This window comes from Hydractinia symbiolongicarpus, chromosome 12 (assembly GCF_029227915.1).
Source record: "Hydractinia symbiolongicarpus strain clone_291-10 chromosome 12, HSymV2.1, whole genome shotgun sequence".
NCBI classification, from domain to species: Eukaryota; Metazoa; Cnidaria; class Hydrozoa; order Anthoathecata; family Hydractiniidae; genus Hydractinia; species Hydractinia symbiolongicarpus.
Window position 1 is genome coordinate 13,124,058 of NC_079886.1, and position 22,535 is coordinate 13,146,592.

The following is a 22,535-nucleotide window of genomic DNA, read 5'->3' on the forward strand; positions in this document are numbered from 1 at the left end:
CATAATTATTTAATGAAACACGAATCGGCTAGTTTTTGCCCCCCAGGTTACCCTGATGTAGAGGCGACAAATGGTATAACACCTGGAGAATGGCGAAGTGAAACAACAGATTGTAATGGCTTATTACCTATCGCTAACCAAGGTTCTAATAACTTTAAAAAAGCGTTGTTGAAAACAAGATACAGGTGATGGAAGGGGAGATGTAACTGTGGCACTAGCTGCTGGTGCTGAAGGGATCATCACAGCAGAACGAACCAGGATATCGCACACGTATCTGCGGTGTTCTTGGTTGTCCAATGCTACAAAGTCTCTGTTGTCGCTTCACATGCTCAAAAAATAATTTGTTTCTTATAATCATTTCGTCTTCCCTGAAGTTTCATCACTACCAGTGTTGTTTGCCATTTTGTTGTTTGTTTACTCTACATCCAGCAATTTCAGCTACCATTTTTGTTCAATTTAAGTCGATTTGATTGGTTGAAAATATTTTTTCCGCCGTAAAGAAAAAAAAAGTTGAAAATTTTCAACTTTTGTTCCAACTTTTCCAGCGGCAAAAAAGAACCACCTCTGTTTTGATATACTGCACATGTGCAATTCGGAAATTTTTCTTTTCCGAGGAAAATTTTCCTGAGTGGAAACGGGCCTTTAGGTCACAACCATTGTATCTTACGTGCGGTTTACGCGTGGCAAGAAAAGGATACGGCGCGGGAAAGTTATGCCGGGTGGTTATTTCCAAAGCAATTCGCTATTCCCAATCTGTAAAGGTGCGTCCGTCAAATATGAGTTTGCGCAAGTTTCCTAATGTCATTTATTTTTAGTGCTGCGGTTTTGAAGCTTGCGCTTTAATAAAGACCGAAAAACTGTGGAGATAATACAATTTTCTCCTTAATAATTTGCGTCGTTTAGATACTAGATCTACGCTTGATCTACGCCATACCAAATCATTCACCCTCGCGTGCTGCTGGTCTGGGCGAGATAAAAGTTGTCGAAAATTACAAAATGTCTTTCACATCCATGGAATCAGAAGAACAAGAAAGAAAATTATTTGTTGGTGGCTTAAATAAGAGCCTAAGTGACGAAGAAGGTTTAAGAAATTTTTTTACGCAATATGGAAGTATTATTGATTGCACAATTATGAGAGATGGAGATAAACAGTCTCGTGGATTTGGCTTTGTTTTATTCGAACATGCCACTTCGGTAGATGACATAATAGCGTTGAAGAAAGAAGGTAAGAATTTTACATTGGATGATCATCACATTGAAGTTAAACGAGCATTGCCAAAGGTACCCGGTGGTAATGCAGGCTCATCAAGAACCGGAGGCCTTTACAGAAAAATCTTTGTTGGTGGTTTACCCAGCACCATAACGGATGAAGATTTACGTACATATTTTGAACGATTTGGTCGTGTTAATGAAGTTGAATTACTTAGAGACCGTGAATCTAACAGACTCCGTGGTTTTGCTTTTGTTACATTTGATGACGAAGATTCTGCTGACAAATGCATTCAGAGACGGACTCATGAGATTTGCAAAAAAATATGTGAGGTTAAAAGAGCTCAAACTAGATCAACCCTTACAAAGTATGAGCATGATGATGGTGGAAGACAGAGGGATAATTACCATAACAGTAATTACCACCATAGAGATGGTGGGGATAGACACGGTGCTCACCAAGGTAGCTAGCTATACTATCAGTTTTCAAGATAAGGTACAGATATGGGTACAGTGTCCACCTTGAGAAACAGTTTCCATATTTCGAAACTTTATTGTAAAAATATCGGAAATAGTTTTTAAATATGGAAACTGATTTCAGGTTTCCCGTCTTCTGCAGCCTTGGGTTTCCGCAGTATAATTTCTTGACCAATAGAAAGCCTTAGTAATAAACATAAATATATATGGAACTTGTGTTCTTATTAAATTTACCCCTGTCTCAAAAGTATTTTTACCCCCAGCCAAACACAGAAACAGTTGCAGAAGTCAGAAACAATTTCTGTTTTACAGAAAAAAAAACATAAAATCTGGTTTCTGAATTAACTAAATGTTTCTGCTTTTAAAGAGTTCCCGTATCTGTACCTTACCCCTGACTATAGACTTGTTTATATTCCCCAGATCACTTCAGTAAGTTAACATTATACTTTTTTTAAGAAAGGTACGCAATTTTTTAGTCATGAGTAACATCCTCTGATTTGTTGACCCTCCTCCCTCCCTCATCACAAAACATCTTAAAGGCGCATAATCACCCTGTTGGCAAATTTTTTGAGGTGCCTATTTTATTGTTAAAATTGAAAGATATGACAAAACATTATCCTGAAAGTTTTTTTAAAAACTGACAACTAGAACATTTTCAAATGTTTCATAGAAATAACAAACTCACCCCAATTTCTCTTCGCCTACAGAACCGCCATTGCATTTCATTGCATGAATCTTGCAATAATAAACCCATGGCAAAATCGATCACATGGTTGCTGGATTCATGCCATTACAGAAAAAATAATGAATGAGGGAGAGCATCTGTAGCCGTGTTTCCATTGTAATGCTTTTATAAATGTATCAACAAAGTTCCGAACATGATAAATCAGATAAATCAATCGAAGTGTTATTCTTTATTATTTTATTGTTTTAACTTACTGAAATCAGACTTCTTTGCAACACCGACCTCTTCTTGTTATTGTTTCTGAAGACAGCTTCGTCTTGCTAGCTGTCTTACTTTTTGATTGTTTTTCTTTTTGTTCAAACAGTTAGTCGTTTCCTTATGGAAACAGTATCAGATTTAGACACCTAGAATACCTAAATTTTCAGAATTTCCCCTTTTATGCTCTAAATTTATTTATTTCCATAGTGCTTCAACTATCTTCAACTATCACAATGAACAATCTCCCTCGTTGGGTTTTATATGCTTATAATATGCAATGATCCCGATAATGCTAAAGAAAAAAAAAGAGTGTGATAAGCATTAATGATTAATGACCATGAGACTTTGCTGTTTTGTTTTGTCTGGTCTCCAAAAACAATGGCAAATAGATTAAAGTGAAAATTAAATCTAAGTGGGGAAAGGAAAGCGTGAACGGAGCCTACCATAATGGCAATTTTATCGAACTCCATCTCAGTGCTCATTTAAAGTTAAGGCTGTTTGTAAATTCAAGATATTAAAGTACCATTATTTCTATTTCTAGAAAGTTTTATATCCTTAAAATTTTCAGGAAAGTCATAACTCCGTCTGAACTTTGAAATAAAAAAAATGTATATGTTAATTTTTTTCGATAAGGGTGATTAAGCGCCTTTAAAACCTGTTACCCCCCTCCCCCACCCTTTGGCGACGTCTTTAGTGTATGTCCTGATTTACCTAGAATTACATATGTGAATTTCAGTGTAGTCTTTATTTTATGTCTCTTACTAAACTTTGTGGTGTAAATTAAAAAAACAAAGATAGTAGGCTAACACAAAAATTGGTTCTTGCGAAAATTGAAATTTTTTGAACCAATGTATTTTACATACTAAGCATAAAAATCTTACCGGCCTGCCACAACAAAATGCTATATAAAAGTTGAATAAAAATTATTATACCGTGATAAAATATTGAATTTGATAATGAGGAACGAAGTGTATAAAAATTTAAATTTATCAGCTACCACAACAAGCTTATATTTTATGTCTTTTTTTAATGAAAACAGATACCCTCTCAATCCTGTTAAATTCTTGTAAACGCGAAGTTATCCTGGCAATAAATTTGTTTAAAAAAGGTAGTTGAAGCTTATGTAAAACCTTAATTTGAAGTTTATCATTACTTAAGAAAAAGTTAAGTTCTGTGACAAAACACGTTTTTATTTTAATTTTTTTTGTTAAATTGAACATGGCCACTATAGAATTTCACCCAGCCTTGATAGCAAAAGCGTTCTACATGTTCAAAGAACTTCAGAATATTAGTTTTTTTGCATAAAAAAATGTTGGGGAACAAAATTTTGTCCCACACTTAGCTATTTCTTGGATACCTGTTTTTAGTATGTCGACTGACCTTCACTATACCTGAGACAAACCGGGTTGTTAGCTACTGATATGTACCTCTTGTGTACAAGGAAAGTTTTTAAACCACGTTTTATTTATAAGTAAAAAATTATCAATTTTACAAAATCCCAAGTGGGAATGTTTTAACCTTGGGTCGGCCAAGGTTAAAACATTCATTGTAAACATTGTAAGTTATTTTCAAACATTGTAAGTTATTTTGTCGCTAGCAGGGTAATGTCGATTTGAAATTAACTTTTTAAAAAAAATACTCAGCCAAGTAAACATATGTTTTAACATTTTCCAGCAAACCAAAAAAATTCTTCAAAATATACTAAGCTTAGGCATTTTAATCCTATTGTAACGACAAATTTTTATACAGGAAATAAAGCACTGTGAGTACAGAATTAACAGGATTCTGTACTCACAGTGCTTTAGTAAAATGGGCAGTTTTTTAGACAACAAACTTTCAGGAAGCCAAAAAGGACCAAGTTTTGTGGTTTTACTTTTGCTAAAGAAAAAAACGCATTGTGAGGCATAACTGTTGCGAATAGAGAAATGTCAAAAAACTTTGAGTTTAAAAAGATAGAAAACGGTAAATGCCTAATTAAACAATCAATTTATATTTATGCCTGTCTTCAATAAACACCCACTCCCCCAACGTTGAGACTCTAATAAACAGACCATTTCTTTATTCAAAAAGGTGCATTTAAATTTATTTTATGTGAATTTATGATAAAAATATAGGTTTGTGTTAAAGAGGAATATTTGTATTAATGTAACTCCTGTCTCCAGTAAACACTGCCTAGAAATTCTGAAAATTGAATAAACGCCCCTATATTTTTTAACAATTGTCAAGAAACTCAAATGACCCCTAGACTTAAACCTTTTTACATAGAAAAAAACCTGCATGTTGTTGAAATATTGTCTTAGCTGAATTATGATTGTAAAATATTTTTCAAGATATTTGGAGAATGAGAACTTCTAAAAGCTTAAACCTGTGACAATCTGAGAGCAATCAAAATATAAACAATATCAATCGTTTGTATATATTTTTTCTCAAAAAAATATCCTCGACTTTTACATCTAGTTATACAACATTTTAAACTAATCCGATCGTGTATCACTGCCTTATGACTGTTTTCCTAAAAATTTTTTGCAAATTCGAGTCAATATTTTTCCAATTTTGCATTTTAATATTGATGAAAATGCCCTAAACGTTCAAAATTTAATTTATAATTTTGAGTTTCAACCCTGAAAATAGCTACTAAGACTTATTTAGACCAATCTGCAATGGGAAATTAAGTTGGGAATAAACGCAATATTCTGTGTTGTATTGTTTATAGCATCACCATCTGGGGGAAGTCTTGGTATGGCTGAAGTTAACCAGTTAATACAACAAGCTTTTGTGATGGGTCAGCAAAGTGTATTACAACCATCAGGTTTGTCTTATACCTTGTGGATATATCTTGATGTTTTATAAATCTAGGCTATTTATGAGGAACATTTTTATTTAGCTATGCAACCTCCAACTGCAGCCTCATTGCTTGCACTGACAGGATCATCAGGTGCATCATTTGCAGCACCACCAGTTAACAATGCTCTTCTTCAAGCTTTGATTAGTCAACAACATGCAGCTAATCAACCACCTCCTGCTCCTATTGCCCCGCCACAAGCAGCACCAGCTAATACTGGAGCAATTAATCAGCTTGCACAACTTCTTCAGGGAAAAATAGATCCTAATGCATTGACTGCTTTATTGAAACATGAGCCAGACATGCGTTCAGGGCCAAAACCAGCGAACAGTGGTAGTTATTCTACAACCTACCCGCCTACATCAGCTTATGACCTTTATTATGGCCAGCAAAATTCGTCAAATTATGGTTCTTCCAAAGATGAATCAGATTCTAAGAGGTACAGGCCATATTAAAAAGGTAAGGTTCACCATCAATGTTCTTACGGTAAGTAGAAGCTAGTAATGAATTCTCATCAATATTTAATTAACAATACCAATTACCTGACTTGAACGGAGTAATTTTAGGTTATCTAACGTAAAGATTATGAACTACAAAAGCTTTGGACTAAGAAGTTCAAAAGCAACAAAACATTGATTAAGCTTTGTGAAATATAGCTTGTACATGCAATTGTATATTTAGAAGGTATTTTGTATAATACATTAAAACTGGGTTTTATTAAAGTATACACAGTTTTTACAGAGATGAAAAAAGTGAAAAAGCAAATGAAAATAATTGTGCATTAAGTGGCGTGTTCAAATCAAGTTAAGTTACAGTTTAAACTAGTCAGAAAATTGAAGTGCTTTTTACTAGCAGAAATCTTTGCAGCCAGAAACCTCAATATTTGCTTTTTGGTATCTTATAAAAAAACCCTCATTTCTTCTAATTCCAACTTTTTCCTAAAAAAACGAGCTTTTTTTGTTTATTTACATAAGTAAATACGGAATATTTACGACCACCATCTCATGCGAAAACTTGCGTTTTCATGTAATATTCTATGTACCTTATTTACCAGAGTTCATACATGGGTGAGAGAATTTTGTGTGAAGTTTCGTTCGTCGACGAGTGCAAATTGAATTATGTTATTTTTAACTGCATGTTGCCTTTTAGTATTTATTGTAGCCTTCACATATTGATAGGAAGTAGTTGATAAATTTGAAAAAGAAAATCACTTTTCTTTTTTACATTTTTAAATTAGTTGCTTGTGGAAGTTTAACTACATGAAGTTAAGTTTTAATATTTAATTTCTTTATTTTCAGTCAAAGACAACGTCAAAAGGACTCCAGTAAAAAAGCATATTTAGTGTACAGCTAATTACACACAGACTTAACATTAAAGGAATAAAAGAAAAAGAACAGTATACCTTAAAAGATCGAAAGAACATTCTTAGTTAAATGTCTAGATTGCTTTTACTGGATGACTAGACAAGTTAAAAATATCAATTTTTCTACACTTCAGGAAAGTGTTGTGACCAGTGTATATTAGACGTAAATATACCTTAAGTGGATAAATTTTGGCGAGGATTAAATTTGGCGAAGTTCGGTGAAGTTCGGCGAAATTCGCCAAATTAAACGCCTGCTAAAATTTTGATAACTGACTTTTCGCCAAGTTAACATAATTTACCGTTCGCCAAATTAAATCCCCGTTAATTTTAAAAAAAAATACGTTTTTTTTTTAATTAAAAGAAGAAAAATGTTTTATTCCCAAAAAAACTAACTGTTTTTATTGATGATAATGAAGAATAGAATTTTTAACTCTATAACATATTTTGTGTTTATATAATATAAACACAAAATTTGTTCTTATTTTTTATAAAACATTTCAAGAATAAAAATTCATTTCTTTGTGTCATTCTCCAAAATAAATCCCGCCAAAAAACATTTTTTGTATTCGCTAAATTAAGTCCCCGCCAAATATTCCATTTTGGTCATTCGTCAAAATAATCACTCGCCAAAATTTATCCACTTAAGGTATTTATTAAAAATCAGTAGAAGTTTCAGTGTTGTGTCTCCATACATACAGTTTTCTGTAAATTACTAAAACAAAGAAATTAAGTTATGCTTTAAATGTGCTAGAGTTTAGCATTATAAACAGTTAGAAGAAGGGCTTAAATATGTAGATATTTCCAAAATTTTATGTATTTGGAGAATATTAAATGTGTGTTTTTCATGGTTTTCTTTCCTTTTGTATAGAAAATGGAATATCATTTTTTAGTTTATTGCAATGTTACTTTATGGTTCCTTATATAGAAGCAGAAAAAATTTTTACATTTTTATTTCTAGTTTGTGTTTAACGCCTATTGTGTCTTGTTTGTGATATGTCATTTCTTTTGTGTTAGTTGTTCTGATGAATGGTCAATAATGTATACGCATCGATAATTTTTTTTACTCGAAGAAATATTAATTGCAAGTGGTACATATATTTATCGTTTGTCTTGCCCAAGTTGTATGTATCTAACATGTACAAAACGAACTGTTAGTGCAGACTTTTTAAAAGCATTTTTTTTGTTTTAATGTATTCTCTGATTCAAATAATTAAAACAAAATTAAGGTGCCAAAAAGCAATTTCCTGGTCAGCAAAAAAAATTTTTTGGAATTTTTTTGATATTCTTACCAAATATAACAATTCTTACGAGATTTTTCTGGGATCTTACTACACGATTTCCAACACAGCTTTAAGTGTTGTTGGAACTTTATTATTGCCGCCCATAAGGGGCGGCTTCCTTGCTGAGCCTGTGCGCGATGGGGTGGGAATAAAAATGAGTCGCGGTGCGGATCTCGGTAACAGTGTAAAGTGATAATCTCCAGAAAGTAAAAGTTCCAACTTGTTAGAAAGTTTAGATCTTTTCATATACAAAAAATTTAGAATTTACACGTTATGATTATGCTGTTTTATACAGCAAAGTAAAAACTCGAAGGATTATCAAGACGTACGTACTTAGAGTGCAACATTAATTTCATTCAGGTAGCTATATCTTTATGCTTATCATCTTATATGTGTGCACACACAGTGTTAACAAACTTAAAATCAGACACCTCCGTTGTGGAGAAACAGACATCTCTGATAGTAGAGAGAAAAAACAAACAAACTTTAACAAAAAAGGCAGTAACGCTTGTTCTTATGACGAAACATCATGTTATTACCTCATTTCTTGATGAATTCATCAAGGTTTATACCAGGAAAATTTTCGTGTGCAGTAGACTGCTTTTTAGAAATATGGCTTCGAAGTGTTTCCAATGTCATGCCAGCAAACACGAATAGTCAGATTTTGAGTTTGTTGAACGCAGTTTCCCGATATGTTAATTCTGTGGTGCAATGCACGCCAACTGAGTATCATAACTTAGAGAACCTAGGTGGGAATATTTGCAACCTCATTGTCCCCCTTTTCGTGCAATGGATTGTAATGCTCAATTCAGTGAAATATTTCAGGATCGAATCTTTCATGATCTTACTGCTGAAGAAAAACAGAAACTTTGTACTTCTTATATAATGTCAAGTGTCTTTCAGGATTGTTTTACTACTTATGAGAAAGTTTTCGAAGTTATGGTCCATTATGTATCACTTGAGGAAATAATTTCCAAAAATTTGACACCAGATCAATGGCCTAAGAAATAAGTTTAGGTTTGATCAGCGTAGCAAATTTTGTGCAATATATAACTATAGGAGGCATTGAATACACTTTAGTTTCCCTTGTACGCCACATGGGAAATCATTTCTCTTGTGCTGTTAACGTAAGCGATTGGGTTACTTTTGATGACTTGAGTGATCTTTCTACATCGTTTGAAAACTTGAATAAACTATATTTGCATCATCGAAATGGTTGGTTTTTTTGGTCCTTTAAAACCTTTAATTCAGAACAGTCTTCATGATCATCATTATGCTACTCGTTATGTATCTGACCAATCTTGTGGAAAAACAAAAAAATTCAAAAATTTACATTTAAAATCGCAATCAAAAACACCAGATAAAGTAAATAAGCGGCAATTAAAGTTACCGGTTAAAGTAAGAAAACGTAGGAAAGATGCATGGGTTTCCAACACCTCTCGTGCAAGAAAGTAAAGCTATTGAAGAAATTCACAATTCCTTGAAAATGACAATGAGACAATGTGATGCATGCTATGAGGCTTGGTAAGTCAGGGACACTTCATCGAAATTGCCTACGCTTCATTATTGGGGAGGGGCAGGGGTCAAGTGGTTTGATGACATAAGCAAATCAAAAAAAATTAGCAGCATATTTTATCATGAGTGTGAAAAACATCAACTATCTAAAGCGTTTGTATTCGCCATATTCTATATCTTGTATGTAAAATATAAAAGTAAAATATAAAACTGTAAATATTTAAAACTTTTGTAGGGTCTGGTATAATTATTTACGGATTTTTTTTTTTTTGGTGGGGGGTTAAGTAGATGATGACGTAATTTTGAAAGGGGGTCAACCAAATAGATATAGGAGTAGAAAATAGGCAAAAAATTGATTACGTAATATGTGAACGCTCCCTTACTTGGCTAAAAAACAATAATCCGTGTTACAAAGACATCATTATAGACAACGAACGCATCGCTTCTCTACCCTGCGATTATGAAATATCACTCAAAGAAAACCAAATACTGGGAAGTGATGTGGAAGTATTTCCTGATGAGGGTCCAGTTGAGGAACACGAATCTCAACAAATGCCTTCTTAATTTTTATACCACATGTGGATGAACTCTTGAATATGACGGGTTAAACAATTTGTTGAATCAAAATAACTATTTAGGCCTATCTTCGAACCCATCAATGAATTTAATAAAAATAATTTAGCTACATTGGCCTTTCCTACCTTATTCCCTGATGGCAAAGAAGATCCAACAAATAAGTCATTGATTAGGCAAATTAGTTCAAAAGACAATGAATGGCTCAATTTTTTCTTAAAACATTTTTTGCGGAATATATAGATGGAAGGTGGAAATATAGGTTTGTATCTCATCCAAGATTTGGATATTGGGCCTACAATATGCTGTATAGAAAGCGTACCTTAGCACAAGGAAATTTTTATATAAAACAAAACGAGGAGGTTCTACCAACGATATAGGAACTCAGGGAAATGTTGAATAATGATACTCATTCCAATGTCATGAATAAAATACAATATTATGCGAAAAATATAATCGATATGTGTGATCACATTTGGACAATTGCTGCAGCTATTGTTAATATGCAACCCCCATTAACAAAGTAGTTCTGGCCCCCAATTGATTGCAGTGACATAAGGCTTCTTGACATATTATCAACAAAAAGTTTTTTTAAAACCACAAATTTATAAAAAATGTTAATTTTGATCATATTTTTTACAAGCATATATATACATCTCTTTAATAATAGCCGTATTCCGTCTGTCTGTCTGTGTGTCCGCGTAAGCCGCGTCTTGTAACGGAAACACGAAATTTTTAAAATGCGCACGAATATCAAATGCGATATATTTTTATCCACTTTGTTACGACGGGTAAATTTAAAGGATGAGCGAACGCAACGGGCGACCCCGTGGATTTTTCCACGGGTTAACGACTAGTCTCTTTAATAGCCGTATTTTGTCTGTCTGTCCGCGAAAACCGCGTCCTGTTACAGAAACACGAAATGCGATATATAAAGGACGGGCGACCCCGTGGATTTTCCACGGGTTAACGGCTAGTCTCTTTAATTGCGCCCCGCCGAAGGGGCGCACATTTAGTGGACCGCGGGTATATAGTGTTTGTTGCGCCCCGCCGAAGGGGCGCACATTTAGTGGACCGCGGGTATATAGTGTTTGTTGCGCCCCGCCGAAGGGGCGCACATTTAGTGGACCGCGGGTATATAGTGTTTGTTTTATGTATGGGAGAAGTTTTTTTCTTACTCTCAACTTCGCGGGGGAACTTCGGCTCGAACATCCAACCTAGGTTTGATATAACACAACCTGTGTGTTTGGTACCATCAAGACAAAAATAACACTGATCGAGCAAAACTTATCTTGTCTCGGTTTCTTTGTTGTCTCTGAAGATTTGACTGCCATAAAAAATATTAATCGAGATTCTTTTGTTATGTTAATTTAAAGCTTTGTAATATTGTCTCGTTTAATATGCTTTAATGTCACTGCAGCCCACGTGAATTTATCTTCAAGAAAAGGTTTGTTTTTCTTTGTCCAAGTTGTTTCGAAACTTGTTAACAGTAAGTAGAAGGATTACTTATATTTTATATGAAATTAAACTCAGAACGGTTTATGGCGTTGATCCAAAGGCCGCAATTTATAAATGCATCACAATTTAAAGTCAATCAAGAACAGAACATTCCGTGTATGGCCATGACTAAAACTGCTTGCATTTTGTTGGTCTTCCCTTCCCGATGGTCTGGCTTGTCGTAATAGCTTTAATGATGTAGCTAGGGAGCTAAATACTTATTTTTAAATTCTTGCATTTTATAAGTTAATAGTCGTAAAACTACTCTCACTTGTACTACAGCTATCAAGCTAGAACTGCACAAAATAGTGCTTTCATTAGAGTCCCTTTTTTCAGAAGCAACAAAAAACTTTTATCCTGCCCTGTGTAATTTTATCAACGAGGGTGCTGATAAGCCACATACACCGTAAAAAGTATAGGCGCTTTGGGTGAGTAAAATAACTTCTAAAGGAACCTTTGTGAGGCTGCTATCATGTATTCTTGCGGTCAGAATGTTCTCCTTCGTTGCTATCCGATGGAGAACAAAGTGGACTTTTCACGGTCAAACCTTCAAAGTAGCAACCTTACTTAAACAGAATTTACAAGTAAAACGTCGTTAAAATGTCGCAAAATGGCAAAAATTAAGCAGTATCTAAAACATATTAAAGATTTGACTAAAAAAAAAAGAATTCCTTGAAAAATCCAGTATTGTATTTATGAAGATTTCACCACAAAAACATTAATTACGGCATTTGTACCCCATTTCATAATGGCTGCCCGTGATTGGTTGACACGAATCAGACCGCAAGAATATATATAAAAAGATATTTGTTGAATCATGAAAAAATATTGTTGTTCATTGCACGGAACAGTCAAGTTGAACTGATAAATTAACCAATAACATAACATAGTTAGCCCTTGCAGTACAACTAGACGCTACCCACAGTATGTTACAGGTTTCTTTGTTTTCTTCCCTTTTTTATGTTTTTTCTTGAAATTATAAATGATGTTGTTGATTTATCAAATCTGACAAATTTATTAATTGAGTGTCTACCCTTTTTTGTATCAACTTGTTCAATTCAATTCGAAAACAATGACCAATCAATTTCCTCGATAATAAACAATCAAATTTGTAAAATTCAATAAATCGATTTCAACAAAATAAGTCCTGTATTGTCCACAGGTTTGAAAATCTTGTATCGCCTGCTTAATATTATACTTGTTTAACAATGATATCAAAGCCAGCTTGACTAAATTTATATATATATTTTTATTTATATAGTATACCTTTTGTGTATCACATGGCATTGATTTGTATCTTTTTAATAAATTCTAACTTTAAATCAGATAAGTAGACAATAATTAAACAACCTAGTATTAATTCAGTTCTGGTAAAATTGTATTCTTCTTTCTCAATTTTAAATATACTTTCTTTTTCAGATCATTTGTTATGAAACCATGCACCATCAGCATTTTCGAGAAATCTTCAACGAGAGGAATTTTTAAGGATTTTATTGGTAACTTAACAGAGTAATAATTCATTGAAATTGAAATTGTTCAGAAGTTATTATATATATTCGAATCGTGAAGTTCATACATAGCAATCCTGCATCCTGGAATTTTCAAGATCAGTTATAAAAAAATCCAGTTAAAGTTTTAACTATTGTTTTAGAATATATACTATATATATGTAAAAAAAAATTATTTTTTATTTATCAAGTTGTATTTTACGCAATAATAATTGCGAATTAGGATACTTATGATGTGTTTATATACCCCATTGTTCTCCGTTTTAAAGTCTACTTCAAATTTCAGAATCTTTTAGGCTAATGACGGAAATCTTCAAGTCGCAGGGCTTCTTATTTAAAAATTTTCCCCTGGGCAATAAGCTTATTCACAAGCCTCTATGCAATTCCGTACTGCATTTCTATCATATTCGTCATATTTGGCGGAAAATGTTTCAGCAGAATAGCTTTCAGACACAATTTGTTAATACAGCACAAGAATTTTTGGAGTTTGGATAAGTCATAAATGTATGCGTAAGTCTTTTGAACGAATTTTAACCAAAAATCAAAAGCAATGATTACGTGAAATTACACAACAAGAAGGCTAGAGGCGTTTAAAGTGTACATATATTTAATCAAGATCTAACTTTATAGATAGAGCCTTAGCCAAATGTGAAAATAACGAAAATAATAAGTTCTAACACTGCAGTTTTTATAGATTTCAAACGTCCACCATTTTCCATTTTAATTTTAAATCCCGTTCTAAATTTGAATGTTTGAAATCGTTATTAGTAATTCGGGGCGCATTAGTGGTAACTATGGCTAGTTTTATGTATGGGAGAAGTTTTTTTCTTACTCTCAACTTCGCGGGGGAACTTCGGCTCGAACATCCAACCTAGGTTTGATATAACACAACCTGTGTGTTTGGTACCATCAAGACAAAAATAACACTGATCGAGCAAAACTTATCTTGTCTCGGTTTCTTTGTTGTCTCTGAAGATTTGACTGCCATAAAAAATATTAATCGAGATTCTTTTGTTATGTTAATTTAAAGCTTTGTAATATTGTCTCGTTTAATATGCTTAAATGTCACTGCAGCCCACGTGAACTTATCTTCAAGAAAAGGTTTGTTTTTCTTTGTCCAAGTTGTTTCGAAACTTGTTAACAGTAAGTAGAAGGATTACTTATATTTTATATGAAATTAAACTCAGAACGGTTTATGGCGTTGATCCAAAGGCCGCAATTTATAAATGCATCACAATTTAAAGTCAATCAAGAACAGAACATTCCGTGTATGGCCATGACTAAAACTGCTTGCATTTTGTTGGTCTTCCCTTCCCGATGGTCTGGCTTGTCGTAATAGCTTTAATGATGTAGCTAGGGAGCTAAATACTTATTTTTAAATTCTTGCATTTTATAAGTTAATAGTCGTAAAACTACTCTCACTTGTACTACAGCTATCAAGCTAGAACTGCACAAAATAGTGCTTTCATTAGAGTCCCTTTTTTCAGAAGCAACAAAAAACTTTCATCCTGCCCTGTGTAATTTTATCAACAAGGGTGCTGATAAGCCACATACACTGTAAAAAGTATAGGCGTTTTGGGTGAGTAAAATAACTTCTAAAGGAACCTTTGTGAGGCTGCTATCATGTATTCTTGCGGTCAGAATGTTCTCCTTCGTTGCTATCCGATGGAGAACAAAGTGGACTTTTCACGGTCAAACCTTCAAAGTAGCAACCTTACTTAAACAGAATTTACAAGTAAAACGTCGTTAAAATGTCGCAAAATGGCAAAAATTAAGCAGTATCTAAAACATATTAAAGATTTGACTAAAAAAAAAAGATTTCCTTGAAAAATCCAGTATTGTATTTATGAAGATTTCACCACAAAAACATTAATTACGGCATTTGTACCCCATTTCATAATGGCTGCCCGTGATTGGTTGACACGAATCAGACCGCAAGAATATATATAAAAAGATATTTGTTGAATCATGAAAAAATATTGTTGTTCATTGCACGGAACAGTCAAGTTGAACTGATAAATTAACCAATAACATAACATAGTTAGCCCTTGCAGTACAACTAGACGCTACCCACAGTATGTTACAGGTTTCTTTGTTTTCTTCCCTTTTTTATGTTTTTTTCTTGAAATTATAAATGATGTTGTTGATTTATCAAATCTGACAAATTTATTAATTGAGTGTCTACCCTTTTTTGTATCAACTTGTTCCATTTAATTCGAAAACAATGACCAATCAATTTCCTCGATAATAAACAATCAAATTTGTAAAATTCAATAAATCGATTTCAACAAAATAAGTCCTGTATTGTCCACAGGTTTGAAAATCTTGTATCGCCTGCTTAATATTATACTTGTTTAACAATGATATCAAAGCCAGCTTGACTAAATTTATATATATATTTTTATTTATATAGTATACCTTTTGTGTATCACATGGCATTGATTTGTATCTTTTTAATAAATTCTAACTTTAAATCAGATAAGTAGACAATAATTAAACAACCTAGTATTAATTCAGTTCTGGTAAAATTGTATTCTTCTTTCTCAATTTTAAATATACTTTCTTTTTCAGATCATTTGTTATGAAACCATGCACCATCAGCATTTTCGAAAAATCTTCAACGAGAGAAATTTTTAAGGATTTTATTGGTAACTTAACAGAGTAATAATTCATTGAAATTGAAATTGTTCAGAAGTTGTTATATATATTCGAATCGTGAAGTTTATACATAGCAATCCTGCATCCTGGAATTTTCGAGATCAGTTATAAAAAAATCCAGTTAAAGTTTTAACTATTGTTTTAGAATATATACTATATATATGTAAAAAAAAAATTATTTTTTATTTATCAAGTTGTATTTTACGCAATAATAATTGAGAATTAGGATACTTATGATGTGTTTATATACCCCATTGTTCTCCGTTTTAAAGTCTACTTCAAATTTCAGAATCTTTTAGGCTAATGACGGAAATCTTCAAGTCGCAGGGCTTCTTATTTAAAAATTTTCCCCTGGGCAATAAGCTTATTCACAAGCCTCTATGCAATTCCGTACTGCATTTCTGTCATATTTGGCGGAAAATGTTTCAGCAGAATAGCTTTCAGACACAATTTGTTATTACAGCACAAGAATTTTTGGAGATTTGATAAGTCAAAAATGTATGCGTAAGTCTTTTGAACGAATTTTAACCAAAAATCAAAAGCAATGATTACGTGAAATTACACAACAAGAAGGCTAGAGGCGTTTAAAGTGTACATATATTTAATCAAGATCTAACTTTATAGATAGAGCCTTAGCCAAATGTGAAAATAACGAAAATAATAAGTTCTAACACTGCAGTTTTTATAGATTTCAAACGTCCACCATTTTCCATTTTAATTTTAAATCCCGTTCTAAATTTGAATGTTTGAAATCGTTATTAGTAATTCGGGGCGTATTAGTGGTAACTATGGCTAGTAATAGCCGTATTCCGTCTGTCTGTCTGTGTGTCCGCGAAAGCCGCGTCCCGTAACGGAAACACGAAATTTTGTAAATTACGCGCCGATACCAAATGCGATATATTTTTACCGACTTTGTTTTGATTTTCGATTTTCGCGACCAGAAAGAATCCAAGATCTTCGCGGAACGAAGGCCATTTTGATAATGGTCGTGTTTGTGGTCAGTGTGTGAGGTTTGTAGGCCTGTTTGACTTTTTTATCTTCTAAAAGCCTTATATATTTGTAATATTTGTTTTCTGTTTGTTTTCAATGTTAGGATAAATATATTGTCACGTTTTTTAGCCACGTACAGATCTTAAACGCACCAGTTTTAGGATGTTTGGCTAGGAACGAAGATTAGCTAGCTATAGCTACTAGCTAGCTAGAGCCTCACTTATTGCTATTCTGTATGGTATAAGAGCTTTTTATCCTAGCCAACATTTATTTTTATGTTGAGGCTGTCAAATGAAATGGCTTAGCGATTGTTTTGGCTGGACGAGTAACGACAGGCTGTTCCCTGTGTTTTTATTTAAACCGAAGTTGCAATGAACATTTTTGGAAAAGGGTAATACGCCTTATGCGCCTGTTCAACTGTGTTTAACTGTACTAAGCGGTTAGCCCAGTGTTAAAAACAGACTGTTTTTTGTAAAAGGCTGTTACGCCTATGGGCATGTGCAACACCGTTTACCTGTATATACTAAGGTCAGCCCACCACTGTGACAATTAATTTTTAAACTTTCTTGGGAATCACGCCTGGACTAACCGCTCAGCCCTGTGTCTGCGAGAAAGTTTTTTTCAAAAGGGTATTATTACTATACGCTGTACAACACGGTTTAACTGTACTAAGCGCTCAGCCCAGTGTCACGATTAATTTTTTAACTTTTAAAAAGACTTTTCCACAAAATAAAATAATATTGACCGATTGTTTTTGCTATGATGGAGTAACAACACTTTATCGTTGCGGGAAAGTTATTTTTTGAAAAATATGTTACAGTCGCACACTATAATGTTGTATGCGCTTCAAATGATTAACGACATACTGTATACCTGTACTAAAGCGCTCCACCTGATCGTGTGGGACAGTTTACAGCTCTTATTAAGCGCTCCACAGAGTGTTCAATGCTGGATCACACCTTTACTTGTGGCTTAACCCGGCGTTTCGACGGGTTTCCCGGCTAGTATATTATAATGCCCGTATACTGTCTGTCTGTCTGTCACAACATGGTAGCTTAGCTGCGCAATAGCGAGAAACACGCAATGCGGAATAAAAAGGACGGGCGAACGCGTGGATTTTCCACGGGCTAACGACTAGTATATACAAATTATCAATTAGTGAATTATTATTGCTTATTGCATGAAACTTTTGCAGTCATTTTAATTTCGCGATTTTATGTTTTTCTTTTGAAAATTTAGTTTAGAACCATTTTATATATATAGGTGTGATTTTTATAGGTGTTATAGTTGTCGTTGGGGAAATCGTGGACAATACTTTGTTGTTTTCACAATATTCCAAATTAATTTCAAATTTGATCAATCTCCTCTTATATAACATTGGTGATAGTTTTCGTTATATATACATAAGCATATACATATACCAAAGCAATGTTTTTTACAAATGTGTGGCCTTAAAAAAAGCCGTTGAATTAGGAATATTGTTAGCTAAGGGGCTCATAGGGGAAACAATTGGTTCAATTCCTCTGATACTTCATTACTTGGCGAAATTCTTGCAACAGCATTTACCATTTCTTTTAAAATATCCTTGTATGTAACAATATCATGTATTCTTTTTTCAAACATTTCTGACAAGATATGCATATTGAAAAAACCCTCCAAAAGTGGAATAACATTAATGAATTCTGAATCTTTAAGAACTCTCACTGTGCATGTTTCGTTGGGTTGATAAACAATGAAATCTGTGTATGGAGAACCAGTAACAAACATTTTATACTGTACTTAAATGTAATATATGTCTCTCCTGATGGATCTTAAGTCCAGATTCTGTACATTTAAGTTTTTTGTGAGGTTTGCGGTTTGAGGGTATGTATCTTTTACGAGCATATTGCTCATGCTCAGTTCCCCCAAACAAAGCTGGCGCACGAATCGGTTTGTTATAATCCAAAATTTTGGCAGTCAAATTATCAACAAATGATTGTGAAGGGTTTTTATTTTTTGACAGGGAAATAACACTTTGTAAAACAGATGCTGTGATCATACCATGGCGGTAACTGAACCAGTGCTTATTACTTGCTTGACCATTAGTCAAATCTTCAATAATGTTAATACGATTCTCTGTCCTGTTTTCTGCAAGTGTAGCAAAAAATTCAGATAGCGATGATGATTGTTTGCAGATGTCTTCCATGGTCAGTGGTTCCACATTTAATAGATCTTCTGGTACAGAGTTGTAGCTATGGTCATTTTCAAGGTAAACATTTTTTCGAAAACATAAAACAGAAGCCTGTGCATCAGTAGCCGATGCTAATTAATGCCAATTAATATTATTAGCTGTACGTTGATGCACGGCACGAGGGTCAAACGAAGTTCGTGGTACTTTAACATGGTCTAGTAGATGCTTGGGATGTGGTCTTTTAAAAGATATTGACGACATTTTTGCAGGAAGATGAACTTTTTGTCGACCTTTGGCCACTGTTTTGTTCCAAACTTGAGTTTTGGACGTACATGTTTTATTTAAACCCGATGCAACCTGATGTACAACGAATTGAAGCAGTGCAAAAATATGTTTGCAGCTTTCACTGTATCCAACAATGCAACTACATTCACCAGTTAGGTTATCAATGTTCATACACACCCAGGTTTTTTAAGGAGTTTCATTAACCCGTGTTTGAGAAATGTTATTAGGCTCAAAATTGAGAAATGTTATTAGACTCAGATTTTTTAACATGCCCAGCATTCATTAAATTCTCTCCCTAATTTATAGTTTTGACAGCCAGACTTTCTGTGCATACTCCAGAAGGCATTTGGTTGTGATATCAGGGTAGTACACGTATTCAGTCATCCGAAAGAAAGCATAAATGTTTGCATTTAATCACAAGAGTTAACTTCCTAATAGGCATAAATAATAAAACTGTCGACGACTTTTAAATTTGTCCAAAAAATCTACTAGAAAGGGATAAGTCATATAAACCGAACAGAGTGTTTTCGTCTTGAAGAAAAATAGCATTACTTTCCATTGGTAATTGCAAATGATTAACGCAAGTGTTACTTGTCGGAAGAAATCGACTTTCTCTTAGCACTTGCCTTTGAATTCGTATCCCACGTTCCCTTAACATTTCTCGTAACATAACTTCGCCACAATTAGGAAACTCAGGAAACTCTTGAGTCACAGTGCTCAGAATTGAATCAAAACTCTTCATTAGACATTTCTGTAAAGTTATGCTTTTTAAGTCCATACTCTTCCATTCTTCTATAAATTGTTCTCTCTGAAACGCATTAGATATTGCTGATCCTCGAAATAAGGCAACCGTCATCGAGTAGGTTTTGTAGGACTTCAGGTATTAGGAATTTTAGAGCTCCTCCATTTTTCCACTTTAACTTTTGTGGTTTAATTCCACCAAAGCTGCAAAATTTTACCCTCAAGTTCATTATAACTCCATTATCTGTTACACCTAAGCTTTCGAAATGCTTTATGCTTTGGTATCAAATCAGCAGTTATATTCACTAAACTGCAAAATAAGGTGTTTCAATCCAAGTTTCTCTAATATAGCTCGTGTTCTTTCGTCAGCCATATTAATTTTGTAATCCTTGAATTTTGGTTGAGGCGCCGAAACTTTTGAAGAATTTAGCGCATGCAAACAGCGCATCAAAAAATTTAGCGCATGCAAACAGCGCATCAAATAATTTAGCGCATGAATTCAGCGCATCAAATAATTTAGCGCATGTTTCTTACCAATGTTTACAGTAAGTAACCGTCGCCGAAACTACATAAGATACCCTGATTTCCCCATATTGCATTGCGCAGTCATAAATTTAAAAATAGTAGCACTATCAGTAAAAAGGTCTATTTCGATGGCTTTTCAATCATTAAATTTCTTTGTTTTTCATCGGGACAGCGGCGCCATTTCTCACTGGCCACTTTCACAATTTTTTCATTTCGTTTCCAATGATCTTTTAAGATTCTATTCCTTTGCGCTATTATATAACGATATTCTAGCCTTGTTATCTGGTTGCATATTATTTTCTCTCGACCCCCGACGTGAGAGGTTTCACTGAGTTTCTGGAACCACCACTACATAGTCAATCCTTTGACATATTTAAAATATTTAAATAAATAGTATATACGGTATTCTTTATAGATTTTTTATATTTAGTTACTTATTGTTTTTAATGTTCTTAAAGTTGACTTTAATTTGCCTTGGAGCTACATTTTCTTGTAAACTTGTGAACTATAAATAAATTAATCATATCATATCATATATTAGTTTTCTACCCAACGTAGCAGCGGTTATTGCGGGTGTCCAGTTTATACGGCAACTTAGGGGTGGTTTCTGTCCCAAACCTCTTTGAGTTTATAGTTTTTTTTAAAAAAAAAACCGGTGCATAAAGGGGTATTGCACAAAGATAACTGATTTCTATTACCACTGCATTTCGGGTAGGAAAGTTAAAACTCTTTCATTTTCAATGCATGTTTACAACGTTGTGAAAGCAATGCGTACACAACGATTGATTGCTGGTTCCTGATGCATTCCAAATTTTAAAACCAATGATTTTTTCAATCATAGTCTGAATATTCCATTTATCACAAAATAAATTGTGCCTCCTTTTTCGCTTATCGAATGGACCATGGCAAAACCAACAGGACCTATCCATTTATTTTGCTGCTATTTTCCTTCCCTCTCTCGATCCATTTTAGCCACCGAGAATAGGAACAAAATTTATTTTTACAACTATCTAAGTCTGAATTTTGTAATGAAATAAGAACAAACCAGAATCTAAATTTTTTTACAATTTTTCTCAAACTTCCGATAAAGTTTCATAACCGAGAAAAAAATAACACTGAATTCCGAAGTTGTATAGCATTAAAAATAACGTAAGAACAGATCAAGTGAAAACGGGTGCTGAAAATAATAAAAATAAAATCTATTCGAATTTCTTCGCGTGGGTTTAGCGGGCTTCAGATTGTAATAACTTTTGAACATTTCTTAAAGCATTCTGACAACACAAAACATTTGAAATTGATTTCCATTCTTTGCAAATAAAAACACGCTTTTAAACTTTATCTCTTATAGTAATACAGAGACTGTGTCTGTCTGTTTGTAACAGGCAAAGTGGATCAGTCATTTTCCTTTGATATTTCAAAAAAAAAAGTTATGTCTAATATGTTAAATTTTATGACGTAACGGCGCGACGTCAATAATACTTCTTTAACGTCAATATCTTATTAAATTAATGAAGCCATTACAATGCACCTAAAACTTTGAGGCTAAATAACTTGGAAACGAGGTGGTGACGTCAATAATTTTTAACCGCGTGGGTAACTAGGCACCACTTGGGACCAAATTGGGTAAGTTAATTAATCAGCTGACCGTTAAAGATGGCGGACGTCTTAACATATAAAGAAATTTGAACAAAGTTTTTGCAACCGTTTGCAAGTTTGTTGAAGCGACAAGGACGCAATTTTTCAGCGACGACAGACAGTTAAATCTTCTTCACAAGGATATCTTCTTAAGAAATTTACAATACTATATTATCCATTCCACTAACCTGTTATGGTTCTTATGGTCTAATGGCAAAAAAAATTTTTGTTACAGGCTGATCCTGATCAGATTAAATTTTTCGGACAACACAACGAATCAATATAGAAAGTGTTGCAGAGAGGTTGCCAAGGCAAAGGCATTAA

At 33.6% G+C, this 22,535-nt stretch overlaps 1 protein-coding gene across 1 annotated transcript; it reads left to right on the forward strand.

Annotated features, from left to right (window-relative positions):
* Positions 1–918: 918 nt before the first annotated feature.
* LOC130622496 (heterogeneous nuclear ribonucleoprotein A/B-like) lies at positions 919–7,923 on the forward strand. The gene is made up of 4 exons (XM_057437953.1): positions 919–1,672; positions 5,343–5,438; positions 5,514–5,930; positions 6,770–7,923. The coding sequence occupies exons 1-3, from the start codon at positions 997–999 to the stop codon at positions 5,924–5,926; spliced, it is 1,185 nt and encodes a 394-aa protein (XP_057293936.1). The 5' UTR covers positions 919–996; the 3' UTR covers positions 5,927–5,930; positions 6,770–7,923.
* Positions 7,924–22,535: the final 14,612 nt, after the last annotated feature.